The following is a 14965-nucleotide window of genomic DNA, read 5'->3' on the forward strand; positions in this document are numbered from 1 at the left end:
GTTTTTTTCTCTTCTCTGGATCCAGCATAAAAGTCACTCCTCCCGCTGGGTCCTTATCTTCAGCCAGATGGAGGGTTACGTGTGGTAAAAGAATTGCCTTGGGGCTCACTTCAGTTTCGTAACAATTGGAGGTTGTAGGAGGTTAGTGACAAAAGGGGTCAACTGGCCAGAAGATCCAGTCTTAAAAAGTACCTACAAGAAAGGAACTGTCTGAAGACTCTTGCTTGAAGATTCTGACACTAAAATGAGAGGCGCAAGGTAGGGAGGGGTAGCTGATGATTCAGCATATGCAGCATCTTCCTCAAACTACCGAGGCAATTCAAAAACTCAGATCATAACCAGCAATAGGTGAAACGTACCAGCATGTGTTGGTTTTAGTCCATTTCAAACCATGGAGCTGAGCTTCTCAAAAGTAGACTTTCAAGATTATATTGTCTCTATTTCTGATCTTTTTAAAACTGGAAATTCTGAGACTGCTACAAAAACTAAGTTCTGTCAAAGGGAACTCAGTTTGAAGTTAGTGTCTAGTCAAATCTGAACCATTAAGCTCATTTCTCCTTTAATTCCTTTAATGCTCATTAGCTGGGTGGGTGCAAGATGGATTTATCTCTTTTTAGCAGTAAAAAATAATCACGAAGTTCATGTTTGAATCCAGCTCAACGATGAGAGGAAAAATCTGGGGTTCTACATCCTGGACTTTGAGCATTTGTCTAGTGAGTGAAGGTTCAGAGGCAGGAGATAAAGAGAAAGTCCTTATTTTATTTGATACAAGTTTTTTGTTCCTAACTGGAATCCCTAATTCCAATTTTTTTTTTCTGTAGGCAGCTCAGATGCCATCATATAACCTTGAGAGCCCACTACAGAAAAGCCATGTGTCACCTTCTGATAAATTGGGAGGGATTTAATTAAATGAACATATATAAAAGACACATGAATGAGAGATGGCCCAGGAGCTCTTCTAAATTAGCTTAGCAGGAGAAAAAAGCCAGAGCGACTCTCCGTCAGTAGTGTAAGTGAAGGGCATCGCTTTTTATAATATAACCAGGTAGAAGCACAAAGGTTAAGAAAACTTACAGCCTCTGAGTTCTCTAAGTTTTTATCATATGCCAGCAGACTGAAGAGAAGGAAATAAAGTGTTTATTTAACCAGAAAGAATGAATTTTCACTGTTAGTCTTATACAGAAGAATCAAAACCACCGGGTGACTTCTGATGACAAATGCTGAGCTTCTCAGGGTCTGAGGTACTCCCAGTGGAATAAAGGCAAAAATTAGAAACCTACCTCCTGTTTTACATTTTTATACCTGCCCCATTCCAAATAGGTTTTTAGTAATAAAAATTCCTGTAACACAATAGAGATTAAAGCCCCTCTTTGTTTGCTCTTGAAAATAAAGCTGATATAATGTAAAAACTACCTCAATATATATTATTGGCTATGATTCAAATTGTTTACAGAACAGGGGTTCCAGCAGGCCCTAAAAATTTCTCCACACTCATGTGAATCTGGTCCCCAGGAGAGAAGGGATTCAAAGGAGACAAGCTGTTGAAACAATACCAGGAAATGTGTGTACAAAGCTAATTTTTAAAATTATATTTACTTATAAAAATGAGCCTTAAAAAGAAACATCAGAGGAAAAAATTCTGCTGCAAACTGAAAGTCTCGTGATTCTCCAGCAAGCAGGCTAGGAGAAAGCAGGTGAGAAAAACCAAAGCATGCTGCTTGCATTTTGGTACAGGAATTAAATCATAACAGTGAAAGGCAGCAGGTAGAATCCAGCTCAATGCAAATAAAAATCATATATCTGAACACAGGGAGGAGATTTTATCATCTAGGCTGTTTCATGCCTTTATTTAAACCAAGTTTCCCTGAGGAGGAGAAAAACAGGAATCAAACCAACAAACCCGAGAAGGTTTTTTTTGTGTGTGCGTATGTGTTTTTTAAAATCCAAATTCAGCTCTTAGTAGGCCAGCCCCAAACAGTTGTTTTAACAAGATTAGCTCATTTTGAAATCCGTGGTACTATTTTTGGCATCCAGACCAACATGTCTCTGCCAATTCTCCCCAAGTGACAGTGCTTCTGAACTCTTTAATGTTGTACAGCCACTCTGTGCTGTCCTGAGGATTTTGCTCCAAGGGATACATCGCTTCATCAGGGAGCTGGACAAGTTCCTTGCCTTTTGTCATTACAGGACAGGTTTTGACAGGGCGGCTAATGTTCCCTTGGCACCCAGAAGATTTGCATGAGAAGACAATAAAAAGAGGCAGGAGCAATAGGGTCGGAGAAACAGTCCTCTGTCAGTCCTCTGTAAAGACACCAGTGCTTTCTGAGACAAGAACTGTGGACAGATGGAATTTATCCCATTTACTCTTAATTACAGTGAACTGGAAGCCCTTGTCTGACAGAGAATCTGCAGCGTGGGCCGCATGAGACCTTGGAAGATTCCCATATCACTATTATTCTGTGGCTGGCATGGGCAAAAGACAACAGTTAAATATATTGCATCCTTCATGTCAGAACCCTGCACTGACTTTTCCCTAGGAAACTGGGTCTTCCCTGGCCATCTTTTGGTTGTTGCTTCACACAGCCTGCAGCAGTGATGCTGAGGCTGCTACAGAGTGGCAAGAGAGTCCTGATGCTAGATGGCCTCTGACTGCCCAGATCAGGTATCTCCGTTAACAGATTGGGTTCTGGGGACAGCTGGGACACACAGGCTTGGACGGGATGGTCCCCAGGACCCCCTTAGTCTGCCCAAAGTGATGCCTGCCCTAGTGGGGCTACAAGAACAAAGACACTCAAAAGTGTCTCAGTGCCACTTCCCATCTCTAGATCTTTTCTTGGTCCCACATACAAGCATAGCTCCCTGACCTGGCTTACTAAGCAAATGGCTTATCCAGGGATGAAATTACTGCTGCTCCAACCTCTTTTTAAAGAGTCTGTAGCTACAGCCCAGTAGATTGCAGAGCGGCTAATCTTCCTACAGCCAGAATTATAACAGGCAGATCAGATTATGTCTACTTTCCTGGCCTGCTTCTTGGCAGGGTAAATAGCCACGTGCACTAATTCATCAGCCAGCTTGGAAATATGGCCTGTACTCAAATGGAGCTGTTTTAAGACAGCTCCCCAGGAGCTTGTGGAAGTCTGGTCCTGTGTACTGTGATCCTTGCTGACAATTAGCTTGGGAAGCAAAGGCCAGCCAAACAACCAGACCTGCTCTGATGTTCTCTGTCAGGCACATGCAGACGTTTAGTTTGTATTCGCCTGAAGAGTGGGAGGGATACCGCTAGTTAGACTCTGAAGCACTTGCTTGTTCTCTAAGTAAGTGCTGCCGCCTCCTATGACAGCTACACAGTGTGGTTACCCCAGCACAACAGAACAATTAAAATGCATGAGATGCAATAAGGGAGCCATTTAGAAAACCATCATTTCCTAGTGTCTTGAGTAAACCCTACAAAAATGGCAATAAACTGGTTTTAGCAGCCTTGAATTTGCTTCCAAGTGCATAGTGATTGCATGCATTTCCCTTGTGAACTCAAGTCACAATTTTGTTGTCACTTCTCCACTGGCATCACAACTAAGAGATGCTGAGAAACCTGACCAGCTTAGATAACACACTAGTGTATGCTCTATAAACGCTAGTGGTTTGTCAGCTAACTAATACAACTGAAAGGAAAAATATTTTTCATTTAAGAGGGAATGTCAGAATTTAAAGGCTTTTGCCTTTCCAAAACAGTGTGAAAACAAACAACCAAAAAAATTTCATGAATCTCAGAGGAAGAAAGATAAGGTTGCTTGCAATTGTTTCATTTGTTTCATGTCAGCAAGGAGATCAAACCACAGTCTTTTCCACTGGTACCAGAGGCAGCTCAGCACCCTGCAAGGTAGACCTAAAAGTGATACAGCATACAGGGAAATCAAAGGATGCTATAATCCCTCGGAGATCAGAGCAAGAGCAATTTCATTTGCCCTTCACTGTCATTCCGCTTGCAGTTTCTTTTTCTGTTTCTCAAGAACTGGTGTCCTTGGTAAGGGGAAAATTCTGCTCCCCGCTCTCTCTACACCTGCCCCTAAACAAAGCTTCACATTCTGGAAATGCTTGAAGAGATCTGATCTTCCTTGAATCAATATACTTATGCTTCTCCTTGACAGAGTTGACCCTTATTCAGCCATCATTTGGTTTTGGAGGGCCATCTGCACAGACTTTTGCAGGCTCTGACACATGCCCATGACCAGACACAAGCCATCTACAATCAGGAAGCCACATAGCTGTGCTGACACTGAGAGACCAGGCCAAAATGAATGGCAGAGAGAGGTGTAGGAAATCAGGATTTGCTGTTTTCCTACGCAGCCTTAGTTCCTGGGGCTCAAGTTGGAAGACTTCAGAAGAACATACCCTTTTGTTGCATGCATACCAAATGGACTATGCAGTGGGTGCTTGTACTCAGAGATACAACGTTAGATTGTTAGGCTTATATTAGGTTTTAAGAACACACACACAAAAAAAATTCTGTGAAAAACAAAGATAAATTTTTGCCTAGAACTGCTCAGTGCCATTTCTTTAACAACTGCACTGTTAGTCAGCTTACTGGAGGTTCAAACAGCCTTGTATGGCCTTAAGCTGTAGTTACATTTCCATGGTCTTCTCCATAATTTGTTTAAGAGCTGTTTTATTCATCAGAAGTCAGTAAAATAAACCCAAACATGAGTGCATTTTCCCATGATGAGAGAATTTTGAGATGGCAGAGACCTATTAGATAATTTACTCCATCTCCCAGCCAATGCAGAACTGGTCCCAATAATGTATTTGTCATTGTTTTATTCAATGTAGTTTTAAAATTCTCAAGATAGCAGCTAAATCCTTCTTCTGAGTGAGACATTCTTCCTGACATTCAAGTCAGGCCTTTCCTGCTGGCTATGTTGCCTCCACTGTCCATCTTAGGACTGCAGTTCTTTGGCTTTGCCACATGCTCTATGGGTAAATTGTTGCTAGTGCACTGGGGGAGTAAAGGATTGATGGCTCTTACATTTCTAAATGAGCACCAGGCAAAGAACAGAGATAAGAATCCAGGTTCTTCTGCAAATTGTTTCTCCCTCTCCAGGTTTCATGCATTCCCCATTTTTAGCTCTTTTACCTTGTTGATGAGGCTGGGATCACCTGGACTGCTCTCATCATCTTCTGAACTCTTCTGTTCCTCATCTGATGTCACGACCTCCGTCGGTATCACAGAGACTGGGCACACCTTGTAGGGCTCAGTGTAGGCACTGCAGAGAGAAAAACCAGACTAGCTCACTGGTGTTATTCCCAGACACTCACTCTTGCTCAGACATAACAAATCATAACACACATTGCCCAGAGATAACCAGTCAGGGGCAGGGAATCCCTGCAGACCTGCTAGTATTGGAAAGCAAGATTTCTCAAGCTTTGATTTTTTGGTGCCAGGTTCAAGAGCAACCATTTAGGCAAGTAGAAGGATCTGAAAGGAGCAGTGGGAAGTTAACCAAACTTGTGCAACCTTCCCCAGAAGATCAATGTTCTGGCTCAGTTTGGAGCAAAAAGTTCATTAGTTGCAACCAGAACTGCTTTGTTCTCCCTAGTCAACTCCTCAAAATGGATATAATAAAATCATACTAACATCTCAGTGCTCATTAAAAATGGAAGTTAGATATTGTAACAATGCGTTTTCTGGGAAAACGTCAGAAGGATGAGGAAAGTATAATTGTAATACCAATGACATCAATTAAAGCACAAGGTACTCAGATCCCAGAATCCTTGAGTTGTTTCAAGGGAATCTGAATTCAGCTCCAGAAACCCAGAGAAAGCGATGTGATAAGAGTCCTGGATATGGTGTGTAATACAGGCCAGTGGCTTCCCAGCATTTTCTTTTAGAAAAAAAAATCTTTTTTTAAAATTAAAATTGCCAGCGATTTCAAAACCTCCACAGAGCATGACTAAAGATAGGTTCTTGAGATGGTGCCTGCCCTTTCCCTTAGAAAGGTCCCTGTTATTGCTGATCTGAATATGCCTAGCTCCAAATTCCAGATACTGGATCCTGTTAAACATTTGTCTGCTGAATTCGAGGCAGTCTTCCAAATTTTGTTACTGTGCAGGTACTCACAGGCTGTATTCAGGTTGTCCCTTCATTTTGTCAATTATATGAAACAGGTGAAGATCCTGGTGTCTTACTATGCCGTGTCTCCTATAGAATCATAGAATCATCAGATTGTGTAGGTTGGAAAAGACCTTTAAGATCATAAAGTCCAACTGTTAATGTAGCACTGCCAAGTCCACCACTAAACCATGTCCCTAAGCACCACGTCTTCACATCTTTTCACTACCTCCAGGGATGGGGACTCAACCACTTCCCTGGGCAGCCTGTTCCAGTGCCTGACTACCCTTTCGGTGGAGAAATTTTTCCCAATATCCAATCTATCTAAACCTCCCCTGGCACAACTTGAGGCCATTTCCTCTCCTCCTGTCACTTGTTACTTGGCAGAAGAGACCGACCCCCACCACACTACAACCTCCTGTCAGGTAGTTGCAGAGAGCGAGAAGGTCTCCCCTCAGCCTCCTTTTCTCCAGGCTAAACAACCCCAGCTCCCTCAGCCGCTCCTCAGAAGACTTGTGCTCTAGACCCTTCACCAGCTTCGTTGCCCTTCTTTGGACGCGCTCCAGCACCTCCATGTCCTTCTTGTAGGGAGGGGCCTAAAACTGAACACAGTACTCAAGGTGTGGCCTCTCCAGTGCAAGTACAGGGGGACCATCACCTCCCTGGTCCTGCTGGCCACACTATTCCTGATACAAGCCAGGATGCCATTGGCCTTCTTGGCCACCTGGGCACACTGCCAGCTCATATTCAGCTGGCTGATGATCAGCACCCTCAGGTCCTTTTCCATTGGGCAGCTCTCCAGCCACTCTTCCCCCAGCCTGTAGCATTGCATGGGGTTGTTGTGACCCAAGTGCAGGACCTGGCACTGAGCCTTGTTGAACCTCGTACAGTTGGCCTCAGCCCATCGATCCAGCCTGTCCAGGTCCCTCTGTAGGGTCTTCCTACCCTCCAGCAGATCAACACTCCCACCCAACCTGGTGTCATCTGCAACCTTACTGAGGGTGCACTCGATCCCCTTGTCCAGATCATTGATAAAGGTATTAAACTGAACTGGCCCCAATACTGATCCCTCGGGAACACCACTTGTGACCAGCTGCCAACTGGATTTAACTCCATTCACCACAACTCTTTGGGCCCAGCCATCCAGCCAGTTTTTTACCCAGCGAAGGGTACACCCGTCCTTTATGCCTTTCATAAACCCACACTGACTGGGCCCGATCACCTGGTTGTCTTGTACGTGCCGTGTGATGGCACTCAAGATGATCTGCTCCATAACCTTCCCCAGCACTGAGGTCAGACTGACAGGCCTGTAGTTCCCTGGATCCTCCTTCCGGCCCTTCTTGTAGATGGGTGTCACATTTGCCAACTTCCAGTCAACTGGGACCTCCCCAGTGAGCCAGGACTGCTGATAAATGATGGGAAATGGCTTGGTGAGCACCTCCGCCAGCTCCCTCAGTACCCTTGGGTGGATCCCATCCAGCCCCTTAGACTTGTGTGTGTCTAAATGGTGTACCAGGTTGCTGACTATTTCCCCGTGGATTATGGGGGCTTCATTCTGCTCCCCGTCCCTGTCTTCCAGCTCAGGGGGCTGGGTACCCCGAGAACAACTGGTCTGACTCTTAAAGACAGGCAACAAGTACCTCAGCCTTTTCCTCATCCTTTGTCACTGTTTCCCCCCGCGTCCAATAAAGGATGGAGATTCCCCTTAGCTCTCTTTTTGCTGTTAATGTATTTGTAGAAACATTTTTTATTGTCTTTTACCACAACAGCCAGATTAAGTTCTAAATGGGCTTTGGCCCTTCTAATTTTCTCCCTGCATAACCTCCCGACATCCTTGTAGTCCTCCTGAGTCGCCTGCCCCTTCTTCCAAAGGTTATAAACTCTCCTATCATTTAATCATCCTAAAATCTCTGAACTTTTTCCAGTTATCCATTAGCATTATCCAATTTACTAACCATTTTAGCACCAGTTTTTACTACCAGCCAGTTTTAGTACTGTTCTTGGTACTGCAACACAAGACTCAATATTCCGGCATTGTCAAAAGAAGTGCTAAGTATACCAGTGGTAACACCCATCTATTCCTACCTGACTTTACTGTGTTTTTACAGATTAGTATTTTTGGCCACAGTATCATTCTGGGAGCTTATATACAGCTTATACACCAGAGTGGCCCCAAGCCTTTTACATTTCCAGGGGCAGGTTCCAGCGTTCAGCCAACAGGGCAAGTCTGTTGTCTTAAGAAACAAAATCTGACATCTCTGTGTGTTCCAGGAGACATCTTGGCCAACCAGGTCAGTCGGTAACATGGGCCTGGCTTACTCAGTGTATATGATTTCTTTAGTTCTCATTTCCTCTGAAGCATTATTAATTTGCTTTCACAGGTCTGCCTCATCTCTTTATTTTTCTTTGGTCTCCCACTTGGGGATCCCAGATGTGAACAAATCCAAAGCTTCAAAGCCAATGCTAGAGTGACAGGAGGCTGGGCAAAGATGGGTTAATGGAAGTGGGAAGGCAATGAAGAAAGAGACTCCCAAGGCCACTGACCAGACTCATGTTTCCTTTCGGAAAGGAAACTCCCTACATATCTGCATTCACTTCCAAGCTGCAAACAGGGCTCTCTGCCTCCCATGCAGGTGCAGCTGCCAGCCTTTCTTTTATGCCGCCAGCTTTGCCTTCATGCGCAGAGTCAAGGAGCTCTCACAAGCTGCCTGGTGCATTTGCCATGGCTGGGCGAAGAGCCAAGCAGCAGCACTGTTCCTCACCATTGTCTTCTTTTGTTTATTATTAGTGTCTGCAGTTTTTCAGTGTGGGCAGCATCACAGCACTTCCGAAAACCTGCCTAGCTACAACAACAAAAGGGCCTCAGCACAAGTGAAAGCAAGAGCAAGGCAGATACAGCAACAGCTCTGGAGGCTTATTAATAGTTTAGCCAGTCTCCCTCCTTACTTGCACAGCCTTTCTGCAATTTGTAATTGTTTGCCCCAGCAGACATGAAATTAAGTCCCTCCCTCCCTCCTTTTCTTTCTCTTTCTCTCTCTGAGATAAATGCATTATGTTAATGTAAGAACACATTATAATTTGGGAAGAATGCCTCAGTATATTAGTCTGGTAATCATTATGAATGGCATTATTAAAGGCTCATACAGTAGCAAAACTTGCAATATTGCTGAACTGTTGCATGGACTTCATTTATAGCAGGCCTGCAGTTCAGTGGCACTGGCTTGTGTTTAAAGAGAAGTCCGAAAATGTTATGGGTCTCATTTGCCCGTGGGATGGGCGCAGGCATGTTTGTGCCACCCTCTCCATCCTGCCCTTCTCCAGCTACTCGAGCAGCACTCAGGTCTTCTGATACTGTTCTATACTGTCATAGAGCTCCTGGGCAGTACACCTTTCCTGATACCCAGTATGTGTTTTACTCCAATGAATTCACATCCTTTCATCCATTTTATATGTCTATGCTCTTGTGGTCTTCTAGCAATCCTAGCTCCTGAAGACTCGAATTGTGCCCAGGAACCAGTCACCAAGTGAAGGTGCCCTGGGCAGCCTGATCTTCACTAATCCCACTGCCAGGTGCCTGGAGGAAAACACCAAGGATGCAGGGATAGGTGGCAGATGACTTCTGAGGCACAAAAGGTTTCAGGAAATTTTATAAAAGGACAATATGGAGAGTAATTTTAATGCAAGGCAAGGTCTTACCCACAGAGCAAACCCTTCAGGTATGCCCAGTTACCATAACTGCATATTAAGTCTTTTATCTTAGTACAAGCTGCTGTGCACCCTGTAAAAATCACCTGGACATGTTTTAGCACTTTCCAAGAGACTGTGTACGTTGCTTTTGTTGTTGGTAAACTGCTACTATTGGAGGAACCTTCCAACTCGATATTTAAGAACAGAAAAATAAACTGCTTTATTAAGATAATAGAGTCACCAAGATTAATGAGATGTAACCACTGATCATGACAAGAGTCCATCTCTAATACTAGGGAAATAGTCACTGTAGTTCTTCTAAAGCAGTTTAATCTCCTTTGATCACAGAATCACAGAATGACGCAGGTTGGAAGGGATCATCTGGTCCAACCCCCTGCTCAGGCAGGGCCACCTAGAGCCAGCTGCCCAGGACCATGTCCAGGCAGCTTTTGAATATCACCAAGGATGGAGACTCCACAACCAGTGCTCAGTCACCCTCAGAGTGAAAAAGTGTTTCCTGATATTCACAGGAACCTCCTGTATCTCAGTTTGTGCCCACTGCCTCCAGTCCTGTCACTGGGCACCACTGAGAAGAGCCTGGCTCCATCTTCTCTGTACCCTCCCTTCAGGTATTTATATCCATTGATGAGATCCCCCTGAGCCTTCTCTTCTCCAGGCTGAACAGTCCCAGGTCTCTCAGCCTCTCCTCAACTGTGAGGTGCTCCAGTCCCTTAATCATCCTTGTGGTCTTTCATTGAACTCTCTCCAGTATGTCCATGTCTCTCTTGTACTGGGGAGCCCAGCACTGGACACAGCACTCCAGGTGTGGCCTCACCAGTGCCTAGTAGAGGGGAAGGGCCCCTCCCTCGACCTGCTGGCAAAACTTTTTCTAATGCAGCCCAGGATACCGTTAGCCTTTCTCTGGGCACCTTGACTTTAGGTGTCTCTGAAGTACCTTTCAGTCTGGTTTTGTAAGGAATAACCCTTTTATGGACAAACAGTAACCTAACTTTATAAAGCTATGGTACAGCAGAACCACCGAGTTAAACTGCAAGCTGCAGCACAGGATAACACAAGGAGAGAACTCTGCTGGACAGGACAGAGACTGCCAGCCCATTTCCCTCAGGAAACATGTCCAGATCACAAACCCCACAGTCACAGGTGGTACTTACTGGTTCCCAGTGACAGCTTCTGAGAGCAGCATTAGTATAAAATCTTAAAAATGCACACAAACTGAGATGAGAAATTACTTTCTGTAAGAGGATACAGAAACACTGAATTAAAACAACAACTGTTGTATTTGAGAAGAAGCTCCATTTCAGGAACTGTGTGATCTTTGCCTATGAGTTTCTAACATGCTCTCGAATGAAAGATTGTGTGAAATTATAAGATGATAGAGGCTAGGAAAGAATAGTGAAGTGATGAGTGCAATGATCTCATGAACCAAGAACGAGAATCATAGAATGGTTTGGGTTGGAAGGGACCTTTCAAGGCCACCTAGTCCAACCCCTCTGCAAAGAGCAGGGACATCTTCAACTAGATCAGGTTGCCCAGAGCCCCGCCCAGCCTGACCTTGAAAGTTTCCAGGGATTGGCAACATACAGCCTCTCTGGGTAACCTGTTCCAGTGTTTCACCACCCTCATCATACAAAATTTCTTCCTTATATCTAGTCTAAATCTACCTCTTTTAGTTTAAAACCATTACCCCTTGTCCTATTGCAACAGGCCCTACTACAAAGCCTGTGCCCATCTTTCTTATAAGCCCCCTTTAAGTATTGAAAGGCCGCAAAATCAGTGGTATCAACTTACATTATCTCATGGCAGTTTTCTGCAGAGCTCAATGAAGTTATTCTAGAAGAGTATCTGGCAACTACTTCCCAATACTGATTTGGACAGTGTCATCTCAGGCAAAATCAGGTGAGCTCACTATAGCAATTAGTTAGAAAAACATCATTCAGCCCCATGCACATCCTGATAGAAATCCCAGAATTTGTTCAGCTATTTTAAAGTATATTGCAGGGAAATGGGGAAAACAGCTACAAGCAGAAGATTGTAATGCTGATGCTGCTTCTCTACTGGTAACAGGAAAGTGCAGATGGGATTTGTAAAGTAACTTAAGGCAGTTAGACACTAAAATCCCATTGAATTCCAGTTCCTTTAAATGTCTGCTAGTGCAAGCTTACACTGCTGAAGTTGGTTTTAGCTAGTTTTGTGCTGAAATTCTCAGCATTGTTCTTGTGGTTAGTTACAAGATTTCCCCTACTATGGTGGAAAGTAAAAGGAGATAAGAATAGCTATGTTAACCTAATGTTCAATTGCAGAAACTTTGGAAACCATTCCATCTAGATCTGTCCATCTGTGCTCTTGAAACAGGTTTGGAACAGTCAGTAGCTTTTCAAGATGAATCCAATATAATTCTCAGCTATCCTAGATATGCAGGAGACTCTTCAATGGGATACCAATGTCTTTTGACCTCTCTTAATTTCATATTTTGTTACCATCATCTGGGAACACTGAAAATGCTACATAGAATCACAGAATGCTTTGGGTTGGAAGGGGCCTTTAAAGATCATCTAGTCCAGCCCTCTCCCATGGGCAGGGACATCTTTCACTGGATCAGGTTGCTCAAAGCCCCATCCAATCTGACCTTGAACACCCCAATGATGGGGCACCCACAACTTCTCTGGGCAGCCTGTTCCAGTGTCTCACCACCCTCATAGTAAAATTTTCTTCCTTCTGTCCAATCTAAACTCACCCAATTTCAGTTTAAAACAGTTACCCCTTGTTCTGTTACCACAGGCCTTAGTAAAAAGTCTCTCTCCATCTTTCTGGTAAGCTATTTTATAACTTAAGCCCCCTTTATATATTGAAAGGCTGCAATAAGGTCTGCATGGAGCTGCCTTTTCTCCAGGCTGAACCACCCCAACTCTCTCAGCCTTTCTTCACTGGAGAGGTGTTCCAGCACTTTGATCATTTTCATGGCCCTCCTCTGGACCCGCTCTAACAAGTCCATGTCTTTCTTGTACTGGGGACCCCAGAGCTGGATGCAGTATTCCTGCTGGGGTCCAAAGCTGGAGATAATTTATATTTGCTCTCCATTATTATTGCCTTCCAATCTACTATCATGTTTCACGTAAGTAATTGCATTGAATGGGTCACTCCTAGTTTATCCCTGACCTCTTTGAGAAGATACTGCATGTCTGTCTTTGCATTTTTTTTGTTTTGAGTTCTGTCCTGCAGAATAAGGGATCACTTCATTCTGACTACAGTCTTGGACTTGTCATTACATTCACATTTAGGGCAACTGTTGAACCTGTAGAAGATGGCATCTCTGGGTAGCTACAGTCCTCTGTAAACTTCCTTTGGTGCACTGCTACAGTCCAGTTACTGTCAAGTTGTGCTGTTGTCTAGCTGCATTTCCAAGTACAAAAATCCTGAGCTCTAACCATGACATCTTTGTCATGATCAGTGGAGCCCCTAATTAATGTCTCGTTTATAACACAGAGACACATTGGGTCCTTTGGATGCAAAAATATTTTGCTGTGTTTAAACCTCACACTTCAATTTTTTTGTAACTCAATCAGATAAGAGCATCATGAAATGATTATAAAAGGCAGGGGTTTGCGTTCAGGCCTTGATTTCCTGATGCACACAAATGTGGAAATCAGATATTACATTCCCAAGTGCTAAGAATGCTTAACCAGTAAGACATGATGTTACATCAGGTCTCTGTCTTCACTGCAGTTTGTAACCTCTTTTTCCACCAACTGTGGCCTGCCTTCTTCAAGGCAGGCTGCCCTTAGAAGTTAAGAAGTGTATTTGGGTCGTAATTCCGTAGCCCAGTGATTAAAATCTATATTCCACCCATCTGCCCCCAGTCCCCTATTCACCTGGCTGAGCCCTTCTTTAGTTCCCACATCCTTAATCGTCTACCACTTAATTACACCATGAACCTAGACATGCTTTTAAGGTAAGGAGACCTATACAAACTCACACGTAACCCATACGCCGACGGGCATAAATTTTTTCAGGCATCTGATTTTGGTTTTATTCTTTCCACAGAAAGAATCTTTTTTTGCTTTTATTCTTTCTCCTGTCATTTCCCTGACTCTGCTCTCCCTCCATCCTTGAAAGAGTGAGCAGCAAGGGTTGCAAGTTTGCTAGGAAAGCATGTAGACGTTGTTGATCATGAGGTTTTTCTCAGTCAAAAAGTTGGACAGACCCCATGAGATGTCTCCAGCATAATATCTTCATGACCAAGTGTCTTCTGCAAATGTCAGTGGCATTATTAGGAAGTCTGGTTAAGGCTAAGAATTCATTAACTGTTGTAAGATATAAAGTGAGGCTGAGTTTCAGAGGAAGCGCACTTTGGTTTCCTGGTGGAAGAGGAGCTGAGCAGTTCCTGATAAGAAAACCCAAGCAATACCTTGTATTTCACAACGAAATGGGTCTAGAAATGATGAAAAAAAATCACAGACAGGACAGAATATGGGAAACTACCTCCAAATCTGTGATTAGGTCATTGCAACTGGGGATACAGGCCAGATTTCATAGTAATTGCCACCTTGACTGGGCAGGAACAAGTAGAGGAGTTTGACAGGAGGAGTGAAGTGTGAACAGGTACAGCTGCAGACGTGATTAGTAAAGACTGCAGTTATGCACCTCACCAGAAAGTCTCAGTGGTTTGAATTGCAAACTCTGCTTCTTGCATAAACCTGTGACACAACAAATTGCTAGTTGTCTCAGTCACTTGCTATTTCATTTGCTTCTTCCCTTGAATCCAGATCAAGCAGGACAGTGCTACTCCCTGATAGCTGATTAGGAACTTACCTTCTGTCTTTTCTCAAACAGCCTATTAGGAACTGATACCAGCTTCTGCACTGAACCTACAGCAGCTTGAGCTATCAGTGCTGCAGCGTTTCTCAGCTCAGCAGCCACCTAGTTGTTCCCTAGTGCTCGATTAAGAAAGGGAAAATGTCTTGATGTTGCCATCCCCACAGCACTAGAAATGTAGGGTTTGCCTTTGAATCCATCAGGTTTAGAAACCCTGTGCCCCAAGAAATCCTTGTACTTTTGAGGGAAGCAAAAATACACACAGTGTATAAAAAAAACATTCCTGATCATTGTGGATAATCAGCATGGATTGGACACAAGTCAACAAGATGGTTTTTTGGA

At 43.8% G+C, this 14965-nt stretch overlaps 1 protein-coding gene across 3 annotated transcripts in view; it reads right to left on the reverse strand.

Moving 5' to 3' along the window:
* The window catches only part of FGD5 (FYVE, RhoGEF and PH domain containing 5), a 118365-nt gene that overhangs the window by 65275 nt on the left and 38125 nt on the right, over nucleotides 1-14965 (reverse strand). For all 3 annotated transcript variants that reach the window (XM_082322305.1, XM_082322306.1, XM_082322304.1), the window contains exon 3: nucleotides 5129-5258. In XM_082322305.1, the coding sequence (XP_082178431.1) occupies nucleotides 5129-5258 (130 nt within the window). The remainder of the gene's footprint in view (nucleotides 1-5128; nucleotides 5259-14965) is intronic.

Source organism: Platalea leucorodia (assembly GCF_965183815.1).
Source record: "Platalea leucorodia genome assembly, chromosome: 9".
In the NCBI taxonomy this organism is placed as follows: Eukaryota; Metazoa; Chordata; class Aves; order Pelecaniformes; family Threskiornithidae; genus Platalea; species Platalea leucorodia.